The 27,900-nt window shown below is 36.4% G+C and overlaps 1 protein-coding gene across 1 annotated transcript in view; it reads right to left on the reverse strand.

Annotated features, from left to right (window-relative positions):
* LOC137402253 (NFX1-type zinc finger-containing protein 1-like) overlaps positions 1 to 27,900 on the reverse strand; it is a 53,800-nt gene that overhangs the window by 12,960 nt on the left and 12,940 nt on the right. The window contains exons 3-11 of the mRNA XM_068088750.1: positions 26,243 to 26,461; positions 25,330 to 25,441; positions 23,237 to 23,376; positions 21,940 to 22,098; positions 19,377 to 19,511; positions 15,715 to 15,852; positions 13,979 to 14,147; positions 13,284 to 13,484; positions 10,233 to 10,379 (exon numbers count right to left, since the gene is read on the reverse strand). Coding sequence (XP_067944851.1) covers positions 10,233 to 10,379; positions 13,284 to 13,484; positions 13,979 to 14,147; positions 15,715 to 15,852; positions 19,377 to 19,511; positions 21,940 to 22,098; positions 23,237 to 23,376; positions 25,330 to 25,441; positions 26,243 to 26,461 — 1,420 coding nt within the window. The remainder of the gene's footprint in view (positions 1 to 10,232; positions 10,380 to 13,283; positions 13,485 to 13,978; positions 14,148 to 15,714; positions 15,853 to 19,376; positions 19,512 to 21,939; positions 22,099 to 23,236; positions 23,377 to 25,329; positions 25,442 to 26,242; positions 26,462 to 27,900) is intronic.

The raw sequence follows: 27,900 nt of genomic DNA on the forward strand, positions 1-27,900 counted from the left end.
TGCTGATGCAATGTGTATGCTGGTGCAATGTGTATGCTGATGCAATGTGTATGCTGGTGCAATGTATATGCTGGTGCAATGTGTATGCTGATGCAATGTGTATGCTGGTGCAATGTGTATGCTGGTGCAATGTGTATGCTGGTGCAATGTGTATGCTGGTGCAATGTGTATGCTGGTGCAATGTGTATACTGGTGCAATGTGTATGCTGGTGCAATGTGTGTGCTGGTGCAATGTGTATGCTGGTGCAATGTGTGTGCTGGTGCAATGTGTATGCTGGTGTAATGTGTATGCTGGTGCAATGTGTATGCTGGTGCAATGTGTATGCTGGTGTAATGTGTATGCTGGTGCAATGTGTTTGCTGGTGCAATGTGTATGCTGGTGCAATGTGTATACTGGTGCAATGTGTATGCTGGTGCAATGTGTATGCTGATGCAATGTGTATGCTGATGCAATGTGTATGCTGGTGCAATGTGTATACTGGTGCAATGTGTATGCTGGTGCAATGTGTGGGCTGGTGCAATGTGTGTTCTGGTGCAATGTGTATGCTGGTGCAATGTGTGTGCTGGTGCAATGTGTATGCTGGTGTAATGTGTATGCTGGTGCAATGTGTTTGCTGGTGCAATGTGTATGCTGGTGCAATGTGTATACTGGTGCAATGTGTATGCTGGTGCAATGTGTATGCTGATGCAATGTGTATGCTGATGCAATGTGTATGCTGGTGTAATGTGTATGCTGGTGCAATGTGTGTGCTGGTGCAATGTGTACGCTGGTGCAATGTGTACGCTGGTGCAATGTGTATGCTGGTGCAATGTGTACGCTGGTGCAGTGTGTATGCTGGTGCAATGTGTATGCTGGTGCAATGTGTGTGCTGGTGTAATGTGTATGCTGGTGCTGTGTATGCTGGTGCAATGTGTGTGCTGGTGCAATGTGTACGCTGGTGCAATGTGTACGCTGGTGCAATGTGTATGCTGGTGCAATGTGTACGCTGGTGCAATGTGTATGCTGGTGCAATGTGTATGCTGGTGCAATGTGTGTGCTGGTGTAATGTGTATGCTGGTGCTGTGTATGCTGGTGCAATGTGTATGCTGGTGTAATGTGTGTGCTGGTGTAATGTGTATGCTGGTGCAATGTGTATGCTAGTGTAATGTGTATGCTGGTGCAATGTGTATGCTGGTGCAATGTGTATGCTGGTGCAATGTGTATGCTGGTGTAATGTGTATGCTGGTGCAATGTGTATGCTGATGCAATGTGCGTGCTGGTGCAATGTGTGTGCTGGTGTAATGTGTATGCTGGTGTAATGTGTATGCTGGTGTAATGTGTATGCTGGTGCAATGTGTATGCTAGTGTAATGTGTATGCTGGTGCAATGTGTATGCTGGTGCAATGTGTATGCTGGTGCAATGTGTATGCTGGTGTAATGTGTATGCTGGTGCAATGTGTATGCTGATGCAATGTGCGTGCTGGTGCAATGTGTGTGCTGGTGTAATGTGTATGCTGGTGTAATGTGTATGCTGGTGTAATGTGTATGCTGGTGCAATGTGTACGCTGGTGCAATGTGTATGCTGGTGCAATGTGTATGCTGGTGCAATGTGTGTGCTGGTGTAATGTGTATGCTGGTGCTGTGTATGCTGGTGCAATGTGTATGCTGGTGTAATGTGTGTGCTGGTGTAATGTGTATGCTGGTGCAATGTGTATGCTAGTGTAATGTGTATGCTGGTGCAATGTGTATGCTGGTGCAATGTGTATGCTGGTGCAATGTGTATGCTGGTGTAATGTGTATGCTGGTGCAATGTGTATGCTGATGCAATGTGCGTGCTGGTGCAATGTGTGTGCTGGTGTAATGTGTATGCTGGTGTAATGTGTATGCTGGTGTAATGTGTATGCTGGTGCAATGTGTATGCTATTGTAATGTGTATGCTGGTGCAATGTGTATGCTGGTGCAATGTGTATACTGGTGCAATGTGTATGCTGGTGCAATATGTATGCTGGTGTAATGTGTATGCTGGTGCAATGTGTATACTGGTGCAATGTGTATGCTGGTGCAATGTGTATGCTGGTGCAATGTGTATGCTGGTGCAATGTGTATGCTGGTGCAATGTGTATACTGGTGCAATGTGTATGCTGGTGCAATGTGTGTGCTGGTGCAATGTGTATGCTGGTGCAATGTGTGTGCTGGTGCAATGTGTATGCTGGTGTAATGTGTATGCTGGTGCAATGTGTATGCTGGTGCAATGTGTATACTGGTGCAATGTGTATGCTGGTGCAATGTGTGTGCTGGTGCAATGTGTGTTCTGGTGCAATGTGTATGCTGGTGCAATGTGTATGCTGGTGCAATGTGTATACTGGTGCAAGGTGTATGCTGGTGCAATGTGTATGCTGGTGCAATGTGTGTGCTGGTGCAATGTGTATGCTGGTGTAATGTGTATGCTGGTGCAATGTGTGTGCTGGTGCAATGTGTACGCTGGTGCAATGTGTACGCTGGTGCAATGTGTATGCTGGTGCAATGTGTACGCTGGTGCAATGTGTATGCTGGTGCAATGTGTATGCTGGTGCAATGTGTACGCTGGTGCAATGTGTACGCTGGTGCAATGTGTATGCTGGTGCAATGTGTACGCTGGTGCAATGTGTACGCTGGTGCAATGTGTATGCTGGTGCAATGTGTACGCTGGTGCAATGTGTACGCTGGTGCAATGTGTATGCTGGTGCAATGCAGGTGAAGTCGAGCTAGTTGATGTTCATAGAAGGATCCAGTGAAGGTTGCAGTATTTCTTTTATTGTGCGCAAGAATGAACATATCCATATAGGCAGGGAATTTATATCTTAGATGGCGGGCCTTAGCGAGTTCAACCAGGTTAAAGAGAATAGCTGGGTACATGGAAGTTTGTAATGAAAAACAGACCCTCGCCCTCATCATATGATTAGATAATGGCTACATATAATGACTACGCATACAGAAACAAGGACTAATTATGGATATGTATAATTGACTATCTGTATCAGTCTACATCAGCGTGTGCGCTACTGGAGCCCCATACCCTGTAGAGGCTTGGAGATGAGATGTAAGGAGTGCTGACTAGTCGATACTAACCGGATGTTGAGAAAAAGGTAAATCGGGCCAGCTGTAAGGTGTTCCTCGTCCAGCGAGCGCAGACGATACTTAGCTGTTGCATGGACTAGTCTTAATACTATCAGGTATCTATTAGTGTAATATTACAAAATACAACTTATACGTAGAACCTACTTGCGAGTGACTAGTCAACGCAGTCTTACGCAACTCTTACAAGCATGTATATCCCCATTACCTAAATAAAACACTACTACTGCCTATTTTTTTGTCACATGCAATTTTATCATTTTAATCACTTGGTTACGGAACTAATGGTAACTGCCGCGATGAGCGAAAAAGTCAAACGACAAAGCTGTATTAATAAACCGAAAGACCAATTTGCGAGATTAACAACAGTTGATGTATTCTAACATTTAACATAACTATAAAAACATCATGATCATTAAATCAAGTAGTTATGAAGCGCCATTCAGGTAAGGCTAATCATTTGATAGCCTTACCTTTTCGCGTTGAGTGAAAAGGAAGGCTATCAAATGGTTAAAATACAGGCGTAGCCTCTTAGCAACTATCATTGTCTGCCACTGTTTGAGTTGTTTTCTCCAGCCATGCATCCGCTGCTTGATAATACCAACGACAAAGCACTGTAACTACCTAACATGAGGCTTTGCGGTTTAAAGATGTGGTTGCATCAAATTTGAGTTGATTTTAAAAGAAAGTATTTTTTGTCTATCAGTTGATATGTTGTTTGTTGTGTTACGCGATCGCATTGCCAAGATATTTGAAGATTAAAATCGAAAAAATTTGATCACGGTAAAACGCTCAGGCCAAAAAACATGCCCAGACTTGCCCAAAATGAGGTAACGGGTGATACAACCTGTCCCTATCTTTCGTATTCACATCGGCTATTGCGATAAAAGTCTAGTCCTACGCAGCTCTATTGGCATATATTTTATTTTATATTGGCTAGAATAAAAATTTAAATCTAGCTACAGATACATTATTATCAATGTCTCAAACGCGTCAAATAAGGTAAATTAAAAATTTGTCATATTAGCATCCTCTAAATGCTGTGTAAACATCTGAGTACCAACTACCAATTCTAACGGTCTATGGTAATTACGTCAAGCAAACTAAGTAGAACAAGGTTTTTGTTTCGGGCAGTTCCGTCGCTAACCACACCAGAAACTAGTTACTAAGTAAAATAAGCATGCTGGGTCTTTGAAAAAAATATGTGGTGAAACCAACTACATCCCTAAAAGTCATGTAGCCTACATTGTATAATCAATGTTATCGAGTTATGATTGGTATCAATTTGTAGGAAACAATTCACTGGTCACATTCGATTAGTTGATTCAGGCAGGTACTAAACAAATGGTCGAGCTATTCAAAAGTACCTGTCAATACAGCTCTGATTACACTTCATAAATACATCTACCAGACAAGATTTCAGCACAGGTGTCAACGGGGCTATGATGTATTCAATGTGCTGCAAATCCTGTTTTGCATTATCATTATCTCCAACAATATTATTTTATTGTATAATTTTTACAAGCAAAAAATTATTATCTCGGCATAAAGGAGGATACACAGTAATCTTTCAAGAAGCACTGTAACTATTGTTCATGTTGTTTACCCAGTGTGACAGTATTAACTATCAAGCAAGATACATATCACAAGCTCAACCTTGACACCAATAAGTCTGCAACTCCCTTCCTCTGTCTCTACATTATCTCTATCTCGACATCTCCGTACTACTCAGCCACACACTCAGTTCATCTTCACCTCCCTTCTTCCATCGTTACATTAAAGTAACAACAAAAGCATCTTAATATTGGTTATTACCATGGTTACGCTCAGTATTGATATTATTGATTATTATTGGTTATGATTGATTATTGATATCACTAGTATTGATTTGAGGATTTAAATGCTCAAGTAAATGCTATTTGAAACAAATTTCATCTGTAATGATTTGGTTAGTTTTAAATTGCATATTGATTTTACATTGTTTCCTTCTGATTTGGACAAACGCAAGATTTATATGGAATTTATATTTCGAAATAAAATGATTTAGGAATTGACTAGCAAATCAAATAATTATGTAACATTTTCTTGTGTTTCTGTATTAATATACAGTTGTAATAAAACCGAAGTTAATATTACTCCAGCTTGTTCCCCTATTATTGTGACCATTAGAGGCGGGTCGAGAAATATGGTTGCTGTAAAATGACCAAGCCTAGCAAAGTGTTATAATATCTTACTTAGTCAGAGAGGTCCTAAAGCCTGGTTCCCATATCGATTGCGAGACTCCAGCGGTAACTTGCACAGCAAAACGTTTGCGACGCTCGGTTGGCGGCATATGTTCACATATAAGCTGCATCGCTAAACATAATCGCGTAATCAAAGAAAATGTTTGCTCACCATGCCGTTTCTATAATGGTGACCTTCAACTGTACAGTGCATTTCGGGAAGGTTTTGCCTGCAGTCTTTTGCGAAATTTGAACAGCGCTAAACTACTGGCAACTACCGGCGGTACCCAGCGCGTAGGTTCCCATTTGTCACCGGTGCTTTGCGACGTATATGGGAACCAGGCATTAGGCAATGTTAACTTGAAAAAAGAAAATCTTCCTTACAAAATGAAAGACAGTAACTGTAGGGTAGCTATATCTTCGAGTTTAACTTTGTCATTTTCAGCTTCCACTTCCTTTATTTTTTTCGTATTTGATTATGTCAACATATTTCCAAACGATGATTGAGTGAAACATGTGGGATCAGAGTTTTGCTTATGAAGTGGATGATTCAATTTACTAGATGTGATTTGGTTTTGGTAAAACCAGTTTAGAGATTGCACTTTCATCAAATAGTGTAAACAAAATGTGGTACAACTAGTATCGAAGTTTGATCATAGGTTCTACTATGTGCTAATTATTGCTTATCTTGCTTGAACCTGTGCTGTCATTCTCGCTTTCTATTTTCCTTCTCTCTACCCCTTTCCGTTAACCCTCCCCTTCTCTCCTTTCACCCTCAATTCTCCTCGTCTGTCCTATCCCTCCCCCCTCTCTCATTCTCTTTCTCCTAATGTACTTCTGTTTCAACTTTTTCGTGAACAACTTCAATGACTTTGCTTGCTGGTACTTTAACTGAAAACTGCTGTGGATACTAGAAACTTAAACTTGGAGTACAAAAATCTAAGCGAATAAACTACCTAGCTAAACATAATGAACTCTCCAGATGTCTTTCTACTATGGTAAGTTAAACAGTTGAACATGATTTTAAGACTTGTAACACTTGTAACCAAAACACTTGTATGTAACCAACAGTTTTATACCATTTTGCAACGAATAAAACAGATACTATAGCCACCATTCCTTCAAGTTAGTCAAATTTCAACTCACACGTTTTCTTAGAAACTAAGACTATATTGAACGTAAATGTGTATCAAATTATTTGCTTTGTATGAAATGACTATTGAAAAAATATATTCCAAACTTACTATTTCTAAAAATAAATCAAGCTCTATTTAAAAGAAATTGTAGCAAATATAAAATTCTTGCGGTGATTTATACTAGAGAATATATAATCAATCATCTGAGTGACTGAACAATACAAATGAGAACACTCAGGCAGTTATATTGCGGACAAACGAAGCATAATTTTCAAGTCCGGTCCCTTTTTCTGTTAAAGCCCTGTAGAGAGAGCCCTGTTAGAGCCCTTAGCTTTCCTTTTTCTAGAATATTCTACAAGGTTCAATCGCGATGTCGTTTCAGGCTTTCTATCTGACACAGTAGGCATGCTTTGTCACACTTCTCTTTGCACCGACTTCTGCAGACAGTTTCCTGTGAGAAAACAACTTCAGTGCTTTATTCCTATTTTTAACGAGTTATCCAAAAATCAATTGAAACACAACTAACTCCTTAAGCTATAGTCACACTTCCGTTGAAATACCCGTGTATAAAGTCTAAATGTGCATCGAAAAGGGTGCAAAATAATAAATTAATTCTATAATCAAAACTTTATATATACAAATTTGATTCGTTGCTTTGTTTTTCGGAGCAATTATTCCGAATTAATGTATCCTGTAATTTATTTTAGAACTGAGAAACATTAATAGACACTTCAAGCAATTTCATACAACATTAAAATCAATGTAAGAATCTATAGGTAAAAACTTATAGTATATGTAAAGTATACTTACTATATATACTTCAAGTATATGTAAAAACTTGGGAAAATAACATACTAATATATAAAAATGAGTTGTTTATTGTTGCTTTACCTTAGAGACATGAACAGGACTATTTGTTCAGCAATGTGTAGGTGGTAGAGTGACGATTAGCAATACACAGTGTTACTTGCTCTAACTGACACTAGGTATAGTTTATATTAACCTTAGATTTGTATGTTTAATCCTCAACTGTTCTTTCACTAATAAAACTATAATTTTTTAGAATTTCTAGATTGTCTGTTAGAAATAGCAGTGGACAATCTTATAATCTAAAACTCATTTTACATAAATTCCACTTAACGTAAAGAATTTATGCAGTTTTTGCTTCGTATTACGTAAGAGATTCCATATAACATAAAGGTTCAAGTCAGTGAAAGTTCTAAAATTTAAGACTTCCACAGTTAGCCCTCAGAAACATCATTTTATATTTTACCACACTTGGTACAGGTGTTAGAGTGTCGGTCTACTAAACTGAGTAAATAGTTAGAAACTATTGTTTATCCTTTTCTCTAAACCTGGTGACTCCGATCTTATTATAGTAAAACATTGTCATATTCCTTTATTTTAGGCATATACATTATTGTTTAAGTATTTTTTTATAGATATTGAAGTTACGAAATGATTAAAAAAATTTATTCAATTGGACAACGGACACTGAAGGTGTGCGCTCCCCCTAACTTGACACCAAATTACCGTTTTTATAGACCCTAAAGTAGATGTAATTGATAAAGAATAAGGGAAAAGTTGTAGATTCAAACCAATAATATTACAGTTCCTGTGCAGTGGTAAAATTAAGATGTTTTTTTCATTTTGAAAGGCCAAATGAGTGAATTCGGGAGTCTTACAACGAATTAGGCAATCTACATACTCATCTAATGTAAACTTTCCCAGAACGGATTACTTACGTTGTAAAAGCGTCTACTGTATACAAGACAAAATAAAGTTTGCTCGAATTTTATGGTGTATGTAACAAGTCTGCACGTGGAGTCGTCTGTATTTGATCAATAGATAGCCTCGCGCAATGAATGCAGCTTGGCATCATTAATAATCCAGCAAATATTCCTATTGACTTTATGTCAATATCAGCCATGTTAACAATTTTTTATTATTAAATTAATTGAATAAATTTAATATGTTAATTTTCTACAAATTGGTATTATTTTTCTATTGCTTGTTGCATTATGTAAAATATTACAAATAGCTGAACTCAATAGTTGTTCAACCCTTACTTATTAGGAGAAGAGTGCCGATTACGAGCCTTACAACCATGTATTATAGCCTCGCTGTTATTGTCTTAATTAACAATTTCAAGCCCGGGCCCGAGGCTTAAAATAATACAGGAAGTTGCTTCCTCATCAGATCCTACGCCTGAGAAAACCTGGCTACATAGTTTCACTTTGTTTTTTTTTCTCTATTTCAGTTTAGCTAAAACCATAATATATAATTATAATAATATATTATATATTTATATTATATATATTATATAATAAATATATAATTATATAATATAATATTACAAATATAGATCCAGTTTGCTACAATAAGGGTGTTTCTTAAGTTCTCTCTCCAACTTTTCAAAAAGTGTGAAATAAAAAATATTCACTCTATTTGATAGAGCTTGATTGTTTTTTTAATGTTTCCTACAAGTTTGAAGCTGATATACAGTTCAAAAGGAATTGTAGTATTTCAAGTACTTTTCCAGTCGATACACTGTCTAGGACCAGGGGACCTGCTTGTGTATAACAGAGTAGGCTATAAAGTGGTAAAGCACTTAAGATGGTTTATCAAAAGCATGCAATAGTGCTAATCTACATACACGATGGCAATCCGTACAGACGAACTTTCTCTGGCACTTTTCCCTGCATTCCCTGAAGAAACATTGTTTCCCGCATGTTCTTTCACACCTCTGCTTGTGACTGCACCTAAATCAAACACAGTGATACTCGGATAGCTCGAACTTTACGGGACCGAAAGAAAGTGTTCAAGTTATCAGTGTGTTCATGTTATAAGAGCACTGTCACAAATCCATGTATTTATTAGTAGATACATGTACATATACAAACTACATGTATATATAAATCAAAAGCATAGATTGCGTGTTGCAAGTTAAGGGGCCTCTCATGTAATGTTTTAACAATTTTTATTAGAAAGTATAAATATTTTCCTATTACTTGAGAATTGTTTGTTATTTTAGGTGATGTGACTGCCAGAACGTTGTCAGATTAAAATAGGCAAAACTTGATCGCGGTTGAAACACTCAGAAAAAAGACATAATTATTTTTCTTTTGAGCGTTTTAAAGGTTAACTTGCAACAAAATTCACATTACAGTTATTTGGTATCAAAAGTTTCACCATGTCTTACTCTGCTGTGTTGTAGGTGCCAAATATGTGGAAATGTGATTACCGTACTTTTCCGACTATTAGCCGCTACATTTTTCTGACGATTTGAGCCATGTGGCTTATACAAAGGCGCGGCTATTCTGTGGCTTTTTCTTTCATCGCTAGGGCGCATTAATCAGAATCTCCGGTTAGTGCGCCTCTAGCGGTGAAAGAAAATACGAAATAATGCTTAACGGTACTGTTCCATTAAGCATTAGGTTAAAAAGCGTTGGTTAATACGAAACAGTGCCGTTAGGCACTGTCCTGTTTTAAACAGTAAAGTTGCTGCCACGTTAAAAAGCACCGTCCTGAGTTCTACGGCCTATACAAAGGTGCGGCCAATGTATTGTTCTATTATCGTTTTTTTGGAAAATAAAGCAGATGCGGCTTATACAGGGGTGCGGTTTATAGTCCGAAAAGTACGGTATATAAAGACTGGTACACAAATCAGCTCACAAATTGACGTTAAAATGTCTCACAGCTAAAATCTATCAAAAACTATGAAGAAGATTTGAAGTTATGGCTGAACAGGCAGACAAGTGGAATATAGCATTTGCTTACTTGAGAAGACACTTGTCTGTGCATGGTAGACAGGCATCTCTCATTGTACATTGATAACAGGGATGAGTACATGTGTGGCCACAGGCTAAGATTTTTCCACAAGCGCTTCTGCAGCTTTGGTGTTTCGTAAACAGAGTGGCGCTAAGGCTACAATAAGATGTGGTCAAACAGAATTACAATTGCATATTTGTTTCAATGAACGTTGTGGACGCTTTTGTAGTTATCATTCTAATTCACTTATCCTATCAAGTAGTGGACACCGCCGACCCTTTACCTGACCCAGAAACGCTGGCTGACTTTTAACTCCGTCCAACGAGTCAAAGACACCAGCTGAACCAGCCAGAGGAAAAAGGGCTAGCCAGTCGCGGAGTCAGAGGTTCGGGCTCTTTAATATATAAGGGCACAACGGAAACCCTCTCACCAATGCTCATCAGATACTGTTCGTCGCTGTACTACACTTTGTTGTCCAACTATTATTGATTAAATAATAATGATTATTAATTAAATACAGTAGACGCTCCTGCAAAGTAAATAATCCGCTCCTGGAAAGTTTATGTTATACGAACAGCGGAATACGTGTAGATTGCTTAATCCATTCCAAGATCTTTTTAAACTTTCCTCTTTAGTCATACAAAAGGAAAAACTAGCCTTAATTCTTTAATTTGTTGGCTGTACCGTAACTGCAGTATTATTGGTTTGCATCGACAACTTCTCTCTTTTTCTGGTTAACTTTACCGGTTTTATAGACGATGATCGTAGTAATTTTAATATAAGTTGATGGGGACTAAACATCTTCGACATTCATTTACAACAATTTGCTTATTTTTTTAAACAACAAAGTCTATTCTAAAACTAATAATAAGTATTTTCTACAATAAGACAAAACAAAAAAATAGTTCTACTATAAACTACTATAATTATTGCTTTATAGCTTTATAGACGTAGCTTGATGTTAAAGTTCACTGCCTTTTGATCTGGAGGTTCCGAAATCAAATCCAAGGCCATGCAAATGTTTCATTGTTCTATTTTAATTGCTATAACTAGGAACAGGGTTCAAAAAGACAAACACAGATATTTATATATACATAGATTATACATGCTAGTCATAATTACCTACATACACGTAATATAAATTTATGCTTATCACCAAAATTATGTTACAAAATTAAAATAGTGATTATTTTGAATAAGATTACAGGTTGATCTGAAATGTAGCTGTGAAACATGACGCAATATGCAGTATGCTCTTCTCCAAGAATGCCACATGTGACGAGCTACATGTTGAAATCCTACATGTCAAAGACGGCGAAAATTCATTTCCTTTGATGTATCTTCAAAGGTGAAAATAATTTTAATTTTTCAAGTTTAAATAAACATGTATTTTAGTACTAACGCTTAAAACCTTCATTGGCGCACGTGATGGTTTCTCATGGTGCACTAGACGGTAACTAGTAACTTATAAGCTTTATAGTAAAAAAATGGTAAAAAATCTTAAACAAACAAGCTATATTTCAGAAGCAGACGTACTTTAGTTCACAGACAATTTGAAACGATTTACGGTAATTTAGTTTATACTTCATTTCAAAAAATTTAACTGAAACCTCCCTTCGTCATCAACCAGTAGTCAGGTGGTGCAGATATTAGTGTGCTTTGCTGAGAATCCAAATATTTGTGTTCGATTCCCATGCGGTGAAATCCTTTTTCTTAAGCCCGAGAATCGAAATTTTATGCTCTTATCATGACTCCTGACAAATTGCCAGACACGGCTCTTACTATAGTAAATATGAACCGAGTGCCTAGCGTAGCACCGGTAGTAAGATAATTACAAAATGAATTTGGATAACCTACCTTATAAGCTAGTAATACCTGTGAAGATAATTATTAGTTGGATACAGTGGAGATATACATCATGATCTCGCATGACACACTAAGCTGCCAGTGTACTAGTAGTAATTTAAAAACTAACAGGTAGGATGATATACTGTATAACCTCTATTTGAACACAACCTCTACTTGAACACCACCTCTATTTGAACACCACCTCTATTTGAACACCACCTCTATTTGAACACCACCTCTATTTGAACACCACCTCTATTTGAACACCACCTATATTTGAACACCACGTCTGTTTGAACACCACCTCTACTTGAACACCACCTCTATTTGAACACCTCCTCTATTTGAACACCACCTCTATTTGAGTGCCACTTTGACATTCTTTGATCTTTACGAACCCTAAGTGATCAGTAAAATGGTACTAATACTGACTCGGTTTTTTGTCAAAGTTTTCAAAGCAACATCGTAGAAATAAATAATATTGTAATAGCATCAGGCTAATAGTAGTTTCTTGTTTAACGTAGTCTTGACACTTTGACATATGTAAAAAAACGGTTGTCTTTACGATGGAACATGTTCTACTATTTTTGCTTATAACTCCTCTTCTATAGCGAATGAAAAACCAGTTTCGGCTGCAAACTGTGGCAAACATATCAATGGGTACAATGAACTTTAATGCAACATTGGTAAATATAAATACAAAAATGTTTTTTTTTTCAAATCTAGAATGAAATAAAACTTGAAAGCTCCAACAATTTTCAAAGCAGTAAACGGGCTACAATATCATCACAGGTTAATTGCAAGCAATAGATAACAACTGGCAGAGATATTTCTCATCTTCCCAATGCATATTTATTTAGAAATCTATGAAAAGTTAGAGGTGAGTTAGCAAATTTTTTGCATACTCAAGGGTTATTGTCCTTCCTGAAGGAGAGTGCAAAATATAGGTGACAAACGCTTTGCCCATAAAAGGGGTTAATAGTCTTCACAAAATTTAGCAGAGCTATTTGAAAAATACATCGCTATTCACAACGCTATAAAACCTCTTTTTGACCACCACCTCTAATAAAGCGCCACTATTATATGGGAAGGGTGGGAAATAGTGCGCTATGGCTTTCAATTAGAGGTTTTACCTAATATCAAAGCTTTCAACAAATTTACCTTTATCGCTGACATGATTTCAAAATAAACTTTACTGATATATCAACTCACCATGTGTCACAACTCCCGGTGCATTTGTGGCCACACATAAGCAAGGAATCACAAGGTTGTCTGCAGATGAATTTACCATTGTATGATTGATAAATGCTGTATTGAACTGCTAAATAGCAGTGCACCAGGTTTTCCTTGCCACACAGGCGACACTTTTGTGCCAGGATCTGCATACACTTTTCTGTGCATTCTTCAGAGCACCTGCAACAAGTGGATGTGTTACATGTACATACGCCAGTGGGTATGTGCATACTGTGTCGTATACATACTGAGAAACTATACATCTACCACACACACGGACATGCATACATACGTATATGTACACATATGCACACATACATATATGTACACATATAATCACATATATATATATAAATCTGTATTATAATTTGGCTATATATATATATATATATAGATATATATATAGTATTTTGTCAAGTGTCTTTGGAAGCAGATTGTAAGCCACAACATTCCTTATGACATAATACGGGATACGACACATTGTGGGGTTACAGCCCCTGACATGTTGGAGTCTTTCACATTCCTATCTGACCAGTAGGATGCTGCATGACGAAACATGCGAGCCTATTCGCTTGCAGATGCGAACAGTTTTTTTACGGGAAAAGTGTGAAAACATCAAGCTATGAATTTGCAGTACTTTTCCTCCTATATCGTGTGTCTGAGCCAATACTCACCTTTCTGCACAGGTGTGCCCACAGCTCAGTATCTCCTCACAGGCCGCCATGCAAGATATGTCAGCAATGTCTCCATGCGTATTGTGACATGCAACAGCTTGAATGTGGCCACAGAGCAGTTCCATCGTTATTGGCTTCATGCAAGGTCCACAAGGTTCGAAGCAGAGCTCTAGAACATATGAATGATAAGTTGATTATTTTCCTACATCTTATCAGATAACACAAAACATCTTAAAAATAAACTTACACAGAACTTAGGTAGATTTTATCAGAAAGTATCAATGTTTTTCAATTCTTTACGATTGTTGTTGATGTTTGAGGTGATCTGATTACCAGGATGGTTCAAGATTAAAATCGACAAAACTTAATAGCAGTTAGAACACTGAGGAAGAATATGTGCAAAATGACTTGACAAGTTGCTAGAGTTAATATCAGATATTACGTTAAAGTTGCAGCATTTCATGTCTTCATTTTGTCCGTCTCCTTACTACCATAGACTAGAGATGCCCCGATTCTAATTTCACCAGCCGATTCAGATACCGATTCGATATACCGATTCTTAATGAAAAATAATCCGATTCAGATTCTTTTGTGTTGCATAGATAGTTGTTTATTTTTTTTATGCAAGTATAAATGTAATGCAAAGAAAATATAAATATTAATGTATTTATTTGTTTGTATTTATGAAAAAAGATATACATGTATATATATTCACATACTGACATACCGTGCATCTAATAACAAAACAGTCCATGTTTCTTGAAATATGTTATTATTAATGGTAATTACAGTTAGTGGTACAGCTTTCTCTGTGATAATGAAGTCTCTTTTCTACTGCTGAACGAACTGCTGCGCCTGTACAAGTTTAAAGCAAATAAATGCGTTAATTACCGTTAGTGATTCAATTATCTCAGTGAGACGTCTTTATCTTCTATCACTATCGATGTAGCCAGTCGCACTGATGGACTCGCACGCTACTGATGATGGAGGGCAGGCTAAACACCGATAAGCCACTGAGGTTATTTTATGCAATACAAACGATACATCATATCGTCAGGATCAAGAGAGAGATAGATAACTTTATGCATCAACTGCTCAAATTACTTTCGCAATGCTAGTAAATAGAAACATTACACCGCATTCTTGTTGCTCGTTATGGTTCTCTTGTTTGTGATTGGCTGCAACAAATCATATCGCTGTAATTGGGAAATACTGCACTTGGCGATTACGTCCTGACTAAAGCCAAAATATTACGCAGCTGTGTGGATGTTTATTAGGCTATAGGCATAAAATATTTTGTGTGACAGACTCGGAAATCATTAGATAAAAGCAAGGAACTTGCAGCTGATGATTTGTTATTAAAGTAGCAGGCTAAAATACAGGTTTCTGCTAAATAGTTGATATGTAAAAAGTATCTGAAGTGTTTTTTAAGAAAAGATCGGCCGATACCGATTCAGATACTTAATACCCATATCGGCACCGATACCAATTCCGATATTAAAATCGGGGCAACTCTACCATAGACGTCATAATTGCACTTTTGCTTGGTTTGAGCGTTTCAACCAAAATCGAGTTTTGTGATATTTAATCAATAAACATCCTGGCAATCAGACCACCTTAAACAACAAAACCAATCGCAAATGATGGAAAAATATCAACACCTTCTGATAAAATGTACTTAAGTTCATTTTTAAAAATTTATTTTCCAAGTGTTTTCTCCAAAGGAAACTACTTACTTTGGCACAGATGACTGCAGTTTACAAGGCGTTTCCTACATGGCTCCTGGCACTGATATCCGTCATGACTGTAGTGACACAGCAGTGGGCACATATGCTTACACGGGAGAATCTGTTCACAGGGCTCACTACAGCCACCTGTCAAACATGTCAAAGTATTGTAAGATAACATTGATTTGATCAGGCATCTTGAGTTGCGGCAGACATAATATATTATATTAATATATATAATATATTATGTCAAACATGATTGGGCCATGACATGTTGAAGTACAGTAAACTCTGGGTCACAGCGTCCCTGTCTTACAGTTTTCCGCCTTGCAATGTGAAACACAAAGTTTTTCTGTTGCCATGTCATGACATTTTTTTTACCGCTTGACATCAACATTTTTCTCCGAAAGTCAAATTTGAACCGCATCGCTCGGTCTGTCTTGTTGAATTAGTTGGCCAAAGGTTTTAATAATGTCGGTGTGTGTGTGGTGTGTGGGGTGGATGGGTGTGTGGGGGGCAGTGCTGTCAACTTTCCCGGATTTTGCGGGACACTCCCTGAATTGAGATTACCCTCCCGCAAAAATAAAATCCCCTGGTAAACTCCCGGATTTATGTGTTGTGCTCTAGGAAACATCACCGAGCCATTTATTTTTCAGTCGCTATAGCATTAACGCGATGCGCGTAATCTATGGATAATGAAAGACTCGCAGTATCGCCAAAGACACTTTTTTATGGCTTCGGGCATAGAATTATCGTTCGGTAACTTTATGGCCCTTGAACTAGGCACTCGAACATTTCAGAACATTTGTTTTTCGTAGGCTTACGCGCCACTTAGGTCCAAGCAAAGATTTATATGCATAGAGTCCTTTGGGTGGGCATTTCCTACAGCCTTGACATTTGCTTGTTTTTAAGTTGCGAGATACGATCCACCATTCAGTCATGTCAATAAAAGTCAAGTACGCATTAAAATTTAAACCGGAATGGACCAAAGCCTACAACTTGAAACATCAAGGAGCGGCAGCTACCTCATCTCAAATCAGTGCAGACTCAAATGTAGAGATGATATAGCACCCCGGTCTAATTACCAAATTCATCTACAGGAAACTTTTGCGAGTTTTCTGTTTACGTTATGTTCCTCACCATAGATATGATACAATGTTTTTTGCATAACTGAAATGTAGAGCATTAAGTTTGAGAAAGTTGCCCGTTGTTTGTTTTTATATTTTTTGTATTTCACTTAAGCATAATTTTAGAGCTGAAATACAATTTTAACTTGCCTAGGTCCCCATTTAAAAACTTTTGCATAGCACCAGGCTGACAGGTCTGGTGTGGGGTGTGTGTGGGGTGTGTGTGTGGGGCGTGTGTGTGCGTGCCCTAATAAGCTAAAGGCTTTTTTAAGGTAAATTCAAATTTTTGTTACGTTACGTAAGGCTGTTGTACACAAAAAGCTGTTGTACCGATGGCGTTGCTGTCCGAGTCTCTCACACTGCGGTTAGCCGCTACTTGCCTTAAAGATGTGAACTCGATACAGTGCAGCTCATAGCAATGTTGCATTTTATTACTGCTTAATTTTGATGTTTTCACCGTAGGTTTGCATGAGATAGGTACAGTAGGTTCCCATACCCCTCCATACGGCATTTTCACCTTTCGACATCAACACCAGAACAAATTAATATCATATAGCGGAAGTGCACTGTGCTAGCATAATTTCAGTTGCTTTAACCACATGTCAAATATTCCATGACAGTAGCCAGACAGTAACTCTGCGAACATCTACTTTTATCCCACACAATTTACTGCAGCTATCACGGCCTGGCTACACACTGACGAAATGTGTCATTTGCGTAACCAAAGTGTTGACGGGGTAGTACCATGTATGCTGGTCTACGTCAAAATCGACACAACTGTTTGGCTGAAATAGTTTATTATTATAACATTCCCAATTCAATTTCATTTGTTTCCCAAGTAAGTTGCGCACAAGATTGACTTTTAAACGATGATGACAACAGCGCTTCTCACAAATAACTATTCATACCTGCAGAAAGATATTTTTGCAACATGTTATAAAAACATGTTTTTGTATATATGTTAGAAAAAGCGTATGACAATTATAAGTTATAATAGTTGTCATATGCTCTACCAGTATATGACAACTATTATTACAAATTAGAAAGTTTCATAAAACATTTTAGATATTTCTTTTGAGAACTAAATCGCTTTTGTAGTTAGATGAATGTGCAGTGTTTTTGTATTTGGCTCTTTTTCTTATTAATGATAGGTTTTTTGCAAAATATAGCAACACAAATACATAGCTGTATAAATGTTAATGTTATCACCAATTTCTGATGATCTTAGTAAATATTCTGATCAATCTTGAATAATATTATTAATATTAATTATTAATAATATTATTATTAATATTACTGAAAAGTCCAACGAAGGCTTCATCAGCCTTAGACGACTGAGGCCAATTCTCGTTAGTTAATCCACTTGGTCGATATGCCGCATTCAGTAGCATCAGTGGGAATACATCCACAACTAATACACGTATCTATATTGTATGTTGACCATGCATTTCGTCAGGGCGTGTAATCACAACAACTATACCATACATGGGAGTGTGGAGCCAGACCTTCAGCTAAACACTTACGATAATCTTTAATATTTAGGGATTATATAAAACATTTTAAAGTGGGTGGTTGTGGTAACATAAGTACGTAACACTCATATAAACAGAGCAGTCTTACTAAAACCATTTACATAGTTGGCACTAATAGAATTCAAATGATAAAACCGAGGAAGAATTTATCAAAAAAGACATTTAGCATACTTTGAAAATCTTCTTAAGAAAATATGTTTTTACATCATTACGAATATTGAACAGAAGCAAAGACTTGAGCAAACTGATTATCAATTTTTGACCATGCAAAACACATCTAATATTTTTTGTTTACAATTGCAATACAATAATAAATTATAATATTATATAATAAAGATATTATGGATAATAAAAATATATATTATCTATTTTATCTATGATATAAATAGTAATCTCCTACTGTCAATTTTTAAAACCTGGTGTTTTTATGAATCCATATCTTCCAGTTATGAAGTTTTAGTAATTTTAATAGTTCCAGCTGTATATATGTAACCAAAACTGGTGCCAAGATTTTATCTGAAGATTGCTCTTACCAAGTATGAAACTAATAGTAATAAAGTGTTTTATCTAAAGTTATAGTCTGTTTTATTGATTTTAATTTGATCTGATTTTATCATTGAGCACTCTGCTCGGATCTTACGCTTTTACTCATGTATTATAGATAAGTTATATTATAGATTATTATATAAATATAATAGAAATAAAGCAATACTAGTTCTTGCTAGTCTTCCGTTTATTTCGCAGCACATTTAAATGTGCCAACCAAGCATCTCTACTTGTGCCTAATAATAATGCATGCTTAGTTTTAGGACCTAAAGTTAAACCAAGGGGAGGCAATGAATGGTTGGTTAATAAATTATATAACGTGAAAAAGATGTCTGGTCATCATCATCATTCGTGTTTTCTGCAACAACATTCTTTCATATCCTCAACCTAAATGTTTATGCACATTGAAAAGGTGACCGACTATCACCTACCGTGTTCAGATAAAATAAACTATCTATCCACTGACCATTTGGAGCTAATCTCTGGAAATCCTCTGGTGATTTCAACTGATCTGGTACAGTTCGATGTCTACAAGTAATGAGTATGGAGTCTCCTAAGACATTTGCTCTTTCAGCGTCTTCTATCACCTTCTTCCAGAGCCCTGTATAACTGAGAGGGTTAACCGATGTCTTCTTTCATCAAAGTTATATACAGATATATAATATACATATGTATGTATATTATATATACAGATATATAATATACATATGTATGTATATTATATATCTGTATATAACTTTGATGAAAGAAGACATCGGTTTAGACATTTTATCTGAAGAGTATGATTCTTGTTGTACCACATGAAACTATTAGTAATAAATTGTTTAACTTATAGAGTGAAGTTCCACTTATACATATTTTATAATTCAGCTCTGATTTATCATTGAGAACTCTGTAACGAACTGTGCAGCATCCACTTTGTCTATATACAGTGAAACTCGGATAACTCAAACTTCAAGAGACCGAGCAAAAGTGTTCGAATTATCAGAGTGTTCAAGTTATCAGAGCACTGTCACAAGTCCATGTATTTACTTATTTATTAGTAGATATATGAACATATACAAACTATAATATAAATCAAAAGCACAAATGGCTTGTTTCAAATTAAATGCTTCTAATGTAAAGTTTAAAACGTTTTTATCAAAAAGTATAGAGATTTTTCTATCACTTGAGATTGGTTTGTTGTTTGAGGTGATGTTATTGCCAGGACGTTTTTCAGATTGACATTGGCAAATCTTGATCGTTGCTGAAATGCTCAAAGAAAAGACATCTTTTTCTTTTGAGCGTTTTACCCACGATCAATTTTGCCGATCTTTCTTGAAGTTTATGCAAAGATTACCTTACTTTACCTGGGATTCGTTAAGAGCAACACTCCGAGGCAGTTCAATTAAAAGTTTTACGAGGTTTTACGGTACATTGTATATCACTTACGCTTTTTGAATGGATACTTATTGAATGTACACACGTATTTTGTGTCTAGGTCAAACGATGAATAGTTTTTTTTTAGCTAAGACAAAGTATACGTTTGATTTCAACAATTTTTAAGACGTTTTAAACATTCAACATTCCGACGTTAATTCAACACGGAATCAACGTCGGAAAACTATTCATCACGGGCTAGCCGGGTCACGCACTCAGTGATTTTCGCCATGCAAATACAAAACAAAAACCACATGCTGTTTTTGTTTTGTTGGTGCGTGGCGAAAATCCTTGCACCCGTGACCCGGCTAGCCCGTGGTATTCATCGTATAGCAGTATAAATCAAATTTCACCAAACCTTTAGAACAGTCGTTGACAAAAATATTTTGCCGATGGAGGTAATAACGACGCTTATGAATTACGAAAAGTTGAGGTTTACCTCTATGGCTTGGAATAAAGTGATTTTCTAAAGCGATAGCAACCGTTTGGGTAGCCGTTGGGCAAAAAACAGTTCGTTATAACAGTGTTGAATTCGAGTTATATAGAGCCATTTATCATTGTGTGGGAACGGACCAAGCAAATCCAGTCGAGTTAACCATGTGTTCGCTATATCCGAGGGCGAGTTATCCATGTTTCACTGTATATATATATATATATATATATATATATTATTGATAGAAATGCTATTTTGTCAAGAATAAAAAAGATAAAAGCACTCAATATGTGTGGAGTGAATTATAGTATAATGTATAATATGGAGGGTTATTAGCTGTTGGTAATCACGACAGATCTATTTCGAACAGGCATAGGTCTGCTCTCATCAGGTGGTAACTTGAAAAAGCTATATACCGTAAAGCCTCTAATTGAATGCCGCCTCTATTTGAATGCCGCCTCTATTTGAATATCACCTCTATTTGAATGCCGCCTCTATTTGAATATCACCTCTATTTGGGCGCCACTATGGTAAAAAGGTTGAAGAATACAGAGCCACCCTTTAATTGAACACCGCCTTATTGCTGCAATGTTTGTACTTCCATCTGAACATTTGAATTGAATGATATTTAGAGTGCTGGTTTTGGAACAACAGTCACATAATTATGTCAAACTGTAATAAAATGTGACTTCACGATACAATGAGTTGTCTGCTACTTTCCATTATAAACTAATAATAGAAAACAAGCTCACAGACGTTTTGCCTCAAAAACGAAGTAAGGTTATGAGGAAAGGAAGGAATTCGTAACTTTGTCAATAATGAGACACCATTTGTGATTTCTGACTTCATTATCTAAACTGCGACTCAATTTCCTGAGAAGATATATCACTAAGTTATAAATTTATTAAAACCAATAAAATTTCTTAATTCTGAAATTTTATGCATTGATCAGTTTCAATGTCTTGAAATTCACTTAGCTTTTGAACGATACCTCAGATCACAGGCTAAACCTCATATTGTTGTCTAATGCAATCTCTAAACGTCGATTTATCAAGATGCATTCATACTGTCTTTCAATTCAATGACTGGTGAAGGTATTGCAGCAGTGAAACAAGCCGACCAGCAACAATGGCAACCAACTTGTTGAGTTTAAATAACTAGATTTCTCTTTACTCACCACCTTGTTTGCGAAAAAGGTCAAAATTTCCAAAGACAAACATTCCGTCTCTAGCCCGAGAGAGCGACACACATATTCGGTTGTCAATGGCAACAAAGCCAGCCACATCATTTGTATTGCTTCGGACCAATGAGAGGATAACTATCTTGTTCTCTTCACCTGCAATTTACAAGCTGCAACTAACAAAACATAACTAATGTTTGAGATCTCTAACAGAGCTATCAAAACTGTTGGAATATGCACTGGTTGTATTTAGCTGATGTCTGTCGTATGACCTTGCAATAACTGTCCTACATAATGACACTTGCTTTAACAGAGCTATTAATACTGTTGGAATATGCACTGGTTGTATTTAGCTGATGTCTGTCGTATGACCTTGCAATAACTGTCCTACATAATGACACTTGCTTTAACAGAGCTATCAAAACTGTTGGAATATGCACTGGTTGTATTTAGCTGATGTCTGTCGTATGACCTTGCAATAACTGTCCTACATAATGACACTTGCTTTAACTAAAGTTATGCCCTGCTTGTTTTCATACTTTCAGCAGTTATACCTCTACATACGAACAAATCAAGATACGAGCTGACTTTCAAGCAAGTTGCTGGCTTGATATACGAGAAACCTTTGAGATACGAGCATTTGAGCCAGTTGTCAATATGATATACCATCAAATGGCCAAGTACACGAGAGGCAACTTTCAAGAACAGCATCGCCCAGTCTTTTTCATTGAAGTAGGCTAGTTTGAAAAAGGTTTTAATAAGGTCGGCTAAAAAGTTATAGTGAAAGCGAAGCAAAAGGCGCCAAGCCGGAAACGGATAATAAAAATTAGGACGATAACAAAACTAAAGTTAAGCTTGAGTTTAGTAAAATATTAAAGGTTCAAGTGTGTGTTTATTAAGCTAAAATCATTTAAGTTATAATTTAAATTTCATGTTATGTTACGTAGCGTCACAAAAGTCTAGAGTACCAAACACGTTGCTGTGAAGTCTCTCACACACCGCCATTAGCCACTACCTCCATCTCAAATGTAAGAACTCCATACAGTAATGCACATTGTAATATTACATAATACTACCGAATTGCATAATTATATCAAGGGCATATTTTAAAATTTTGATTGTCACACTTGGCAGCAATAATAAACTTTTTTTACAGAAGTTTGAGAGATGTCAGAAATTACCTGCACATAATAGTTTAAGCAAAATTTAGCCAAAACTGCAAAATAACGGAATTTGCACTTTTCTACCAACAAAAAAGAAACAAAATGGAGCGGTACTGATAGTCAGAAATTACCCTGATAGTTGTCGACGGATGTGATGATGAGGCCATCAAAATCTTTTTTCGAAAGTTTCTTCTGCAGCTCAAACATCTGTTTGCTGTACATGGTGATGATGGTAATATTTGAGGGTTCGTAGTCCTGCTGGATCAGGAACCTGTTCATAAGTGAGAGAATGTGGAGTCGATACAATCTCAAACGTTCCATGATAGGTGGGGTTTACAGTGTGCATTTACAATTAGAGCTCATCATATGAATTTAAAACCACTAATTTATTTGTTTGATCTAAACATTAATAATTAATTATATGAATCTGAAAGTTTGTAGCCATTTTGTCTGTCCATTTATAGCCATTAGTATCTAGCAATGAAGAATCCGTATTGCAGAAGATTTGATCTCGGAACCTCCTGGTTCACCAGGCGATAAACTAACCCATGAAGTTGCGAGGTGCAATGGATTCATTGGGCGATACAAGTTATTATCTAGGTTAAAATACACGCAGCGCTTTTCGTTACACAACATCACTAAAGCTTGATCTCACGGCTCTTATTAGTAAATTTAGCAACACTAGCTCACTCAAATTAGCCATTGGCAATGTGCCAGGCTAATGGCAAGTGGCAGGCAACTACATTACCTGCCAGTGTTGGTAAGCTGTTTTTAATACCCGTGCAACACTGGGTATTTGGCTAGTAATATTATGAGTTACAACTGAATTGACATACGAGCTCTGTGTCGGAATGCATTGGGCTCATATTTCAAAGTATTACTATAGTAATACTTTGAAATATGAGCCCAATGCGTTCCGACACAGAACTCGTATGTCAATTCAGTTGTAACTCAAATCAAATCATTCTAGATAGAATAACTAAATACAAATTAATCTATTCCTATTACCAGAAAATAGAACACCTAAAACAGGACTTGACAAGGAAAACATGTTTATAATTGTTCCAATTCACCACATACGCTCAGAAAGTATTAAGTACCCATCTAGTGATTATGATCTGCAACAGAATGTAACATTATTATGTACAGTACTGTGTGGAAATTTGCCTTGCCAAACCTTATCTACACTATAAGTCTCTGATTGTTTTGCAAGTTCTACAAATGTTTTCCAAGTTTTCTCCCAGGTTATAAAAAAATAAGACCAGAGGTGATCAGCATTTTGTAATGAATTTAAACCCTACAGAAACAGAAGACAAGATATCATGTAGAGGGTGCCCCTTCTCATCAACTAGATAATCTGAGACCAGGTAGTAATAGTTATTTAGATCTAGTTAGCCAAAATCTGGTGATCACAAAATGTAATATTTACTATAATAAGAGCTGGGATTATCTGTCTGAAGTCACACTCATAGGTGTGGAAAAAAATGCATCACACAAGAACCAAACTCTACCAAGCGTGTTAATTGCGTCAATAAACCACCTTGCTGTACCGTAGAATAATTGTATAGATAGTTATTACACACAGGAATCGCACCCACGGGACTGCCAGCTTACTAGTAGCAATAAAATGTACACAAAAGAGGGTAACTTATTGGTCAGAACTTACATATAAATTGTTAGTTCGCTTTGCTGAGTTTGCTGAATGGCCTGAATACACAAGTTGTAATGGCAATGTTTTGCGTTATGGAAAAGGCGAGGACAAAAATCGTAATTACAGCTTTTTGCATTCTGATCAGGCAAATTGGTTAAAACTTGAATAGAATTGTGACTTTATCCTCAAAATAAATTATATATTAAATATATAATATTATATATTTAATATTATATAAATATTATATTTATTTATATTATATTTATAATATTATATATTTATATTTAATATATTTAAATATTTCTAATGTTTAAATAAATTAAATATTATATATTTAATAAATACATTTATTTTATATTATATATAAAATATTATATATTTAAACCATTCAATGAAAATGCTGTTAACAACGAGAGTGCAAAAAAGCTCAGTGTGGTGGTCTCACACAAAAGTTCTGAGCCAATGGTTTTATCCATAAAATTTTTAGTAATTCTTGTCTCGTATTACACTTATTAGTCTAGTAAACTACTGGCAAATCTCTTCTAAAGATGACATGAAGTCATAGTACTGTACCGAGTAAAAGCGACGACCATCTCCACCTCAAAGACATTGTATTTGCTGGTCAAGTGTGGATCAGAAGTCTCCCGCTTATCATGGGTAAAGAACCTGACAGGTGATGTCACACCTGCAAAAAATGACATGCTATAGCAGACTCTTGTTACATATGCAAGTATTACACAGAAATAAATGCTGAAGACGTCTAAGGAATAGATGATTAAGGGTTCCTCATAGACCAACTTTAACAGTTATCACCGATGTTGTATTATTAATACTCAATAAAACATATGTCACACTCATTTAGTCTACTATAAAATATATAACAATAAAATGCTTATCAAGTTGCTATTTCTTGCTAACATCTCTTATGTAAAAGAAGTTGATTACTTGTTCCCCAGAACTAAAATATTGCTAATGTTAGTTAAGGTTTAGACATGAGTTCATCCAAAAGCAGAGCTGTGATAATAAGAGTTACCTTCTCTTTTTCTATTGCAGACTATTAGAATAGAAAAAACAGTACATATTTAATCATTCGTAATGCACAAATGTTTGGAGTATTTATAGTAAAAGACATCTCGGACTTTGCAGTGATCTATTAGTAAATTCCTGCTTTTGAATCATAGGTCGTAAACTCAATGAATTGCAACGAAAACTAATGTCTTTCTCATCCCCGGACAAGCACAAATTTCAGCCAACTGCCAACATTACGCCTATCGCAAACTGACATTGACTCTGTGTGTATGCCTAGTTTTGATTGGCTCCCTGTGGGTGTATGTCTACCTCTAATTGGCTTTTGGCAACATGTCTAGCACTGATTAGCTCTATGTATGTATGCCTACCTATAATTGGCCTTTCTCAGCATACTTAGTTCTGATTGGTCATTTGTATGTATGCCCATTTCCGATTAGCTTTTTGTATGCATGCCTACCTCTGATTGGTTCTCTTCCAAATACACTTTCATGGTCGTCCAACTTATTATAGACATTCCTGACAAACATGGAAATCTCAGGTCTCATCCTGTGTTGTTGATCAAGGGTGGTGTGTGGCAGTCCGTTGTTGACAAATCTCTCGAACATGGATAGGTCAAGGTTATAATTCTTAGCAAGTTCATAGACTGTTGGATTTGGCCGCAACTGCTTGTGATCACCTGAACAGAAAAAGGAAAATTGTTGTAGTGAACTCCTTACTAAAGAGATTCTCGTTTCAAATAATTTTTACTCATAGCAAGCAGATTTCAGAAAAGAATGATGACCTATAATAAGAATTGTGTGCTATTGTTTAGGGCAGTTGACCAATGAGTGAACGACATTCGAGTCTTCATGTACAATGATAAACAACATACGTTATCCAATGCTCATATCAAAAACTTCATCAACTGTTTATGAGTAAATAGCTGCACAATCCCATTGCATCTTTGCCTTTACATCATATATTTGCCTAATGTACGAGTGCTACCAATGTACTAGTACAAGTGGTGCTAATGTACTACAGTGGAACCTCAGTTTTCGAACATAATCTGTTCCAGAAGGTTGTTTGAAAACCGAGTTGTTCGAGATCTGAAACAATTATTCCCATTAGAATTAATGTATGGAAATAACAACTTCGGTAAAGTAATGTTTTAACATTTTACACCATAGACTGTACTGTATACTATATACTATAAATAAAAATGGGTAGATATAGATCGTGTTTATCTTTAATAAAATATTTTCTATCTATGATGATGAAAACAAAAAGTACAATTTCGTATTTTTTGCTCTTAAAACATCGAAAACAATCTACGTTTGAATACAATACTAAAAATTGCAGAAATTGATAAGGAAACAACAAAAAATACAACACATCAGTTAGATTAAAAATCATGTGAAAAAAAAAAATTAACAGCAATGGCACGTTTACTTCGCATCTTTAAAGGAGAATTTCTCTAAAACAATTTAGGCCTTTAGGGTAACTCAACTGGAGGACTTGTCTCTCTAACAAATCTCTTCAGTAGAGTGACGTCGTCCCAGATGGTTCCTTCCTTTTCGTAAAGAATTTATGAAGCCTAACTTGCTTCTCCATTTGTTAACGAATGCTTCCATGCTGTTTCCGGAGCAGTCCTGGATGTTTAATGCTAATGTGCGTGCTCGGGTTTGGTTGAGAATCAAATTTATGTTCGTAATCAGAGACCAACAAATATCAAATTTTTTTGTCGAAAACCGAATTGTTCGAGAACAGAAGCGTTTGAGAACCAAGGTTCCACTGCACTATAGTAGTATAACTTCCACCCTGTACCTATCTTGTATGCCTAAATCAGCTTTGAAGATTATAATAGTGATGAACATTACACATTGTACAGAAATATGAAATAATTCCCTTAAAATTGTCCAGTACAGTACCGTAAGTCCTCATGCTCAAGACGCACGGCTTTTGCTCAAAACAGACGACTCACGAAAGAAAAAATAATCCTTCAACAAGCCGCATAAGCCCACAGACCGCGGCTAATGACTGAGGTTTTGTCGTCCTTACACCCTTCAAGAGCGAGAGTGTTGAGACGGGTTTCGCTATACCCCCATCTTTTTAAAGAAGAAAACAGGCTACACCAGT

The sequence above is a fragment of the Watersipora subatra genome, chromosome 8, assembly GCF_963576615.1.
Source record: "Watersipora subatra chromosome 8, tzWatSuba1.1, whole genome shotgun sequence".
NCBI lineage: Eukaryota > Metazoa > Bryozoa > Gymnolaemata > Cheilostomatida > Watersiporidae > Watersipora > Watersipora subatra.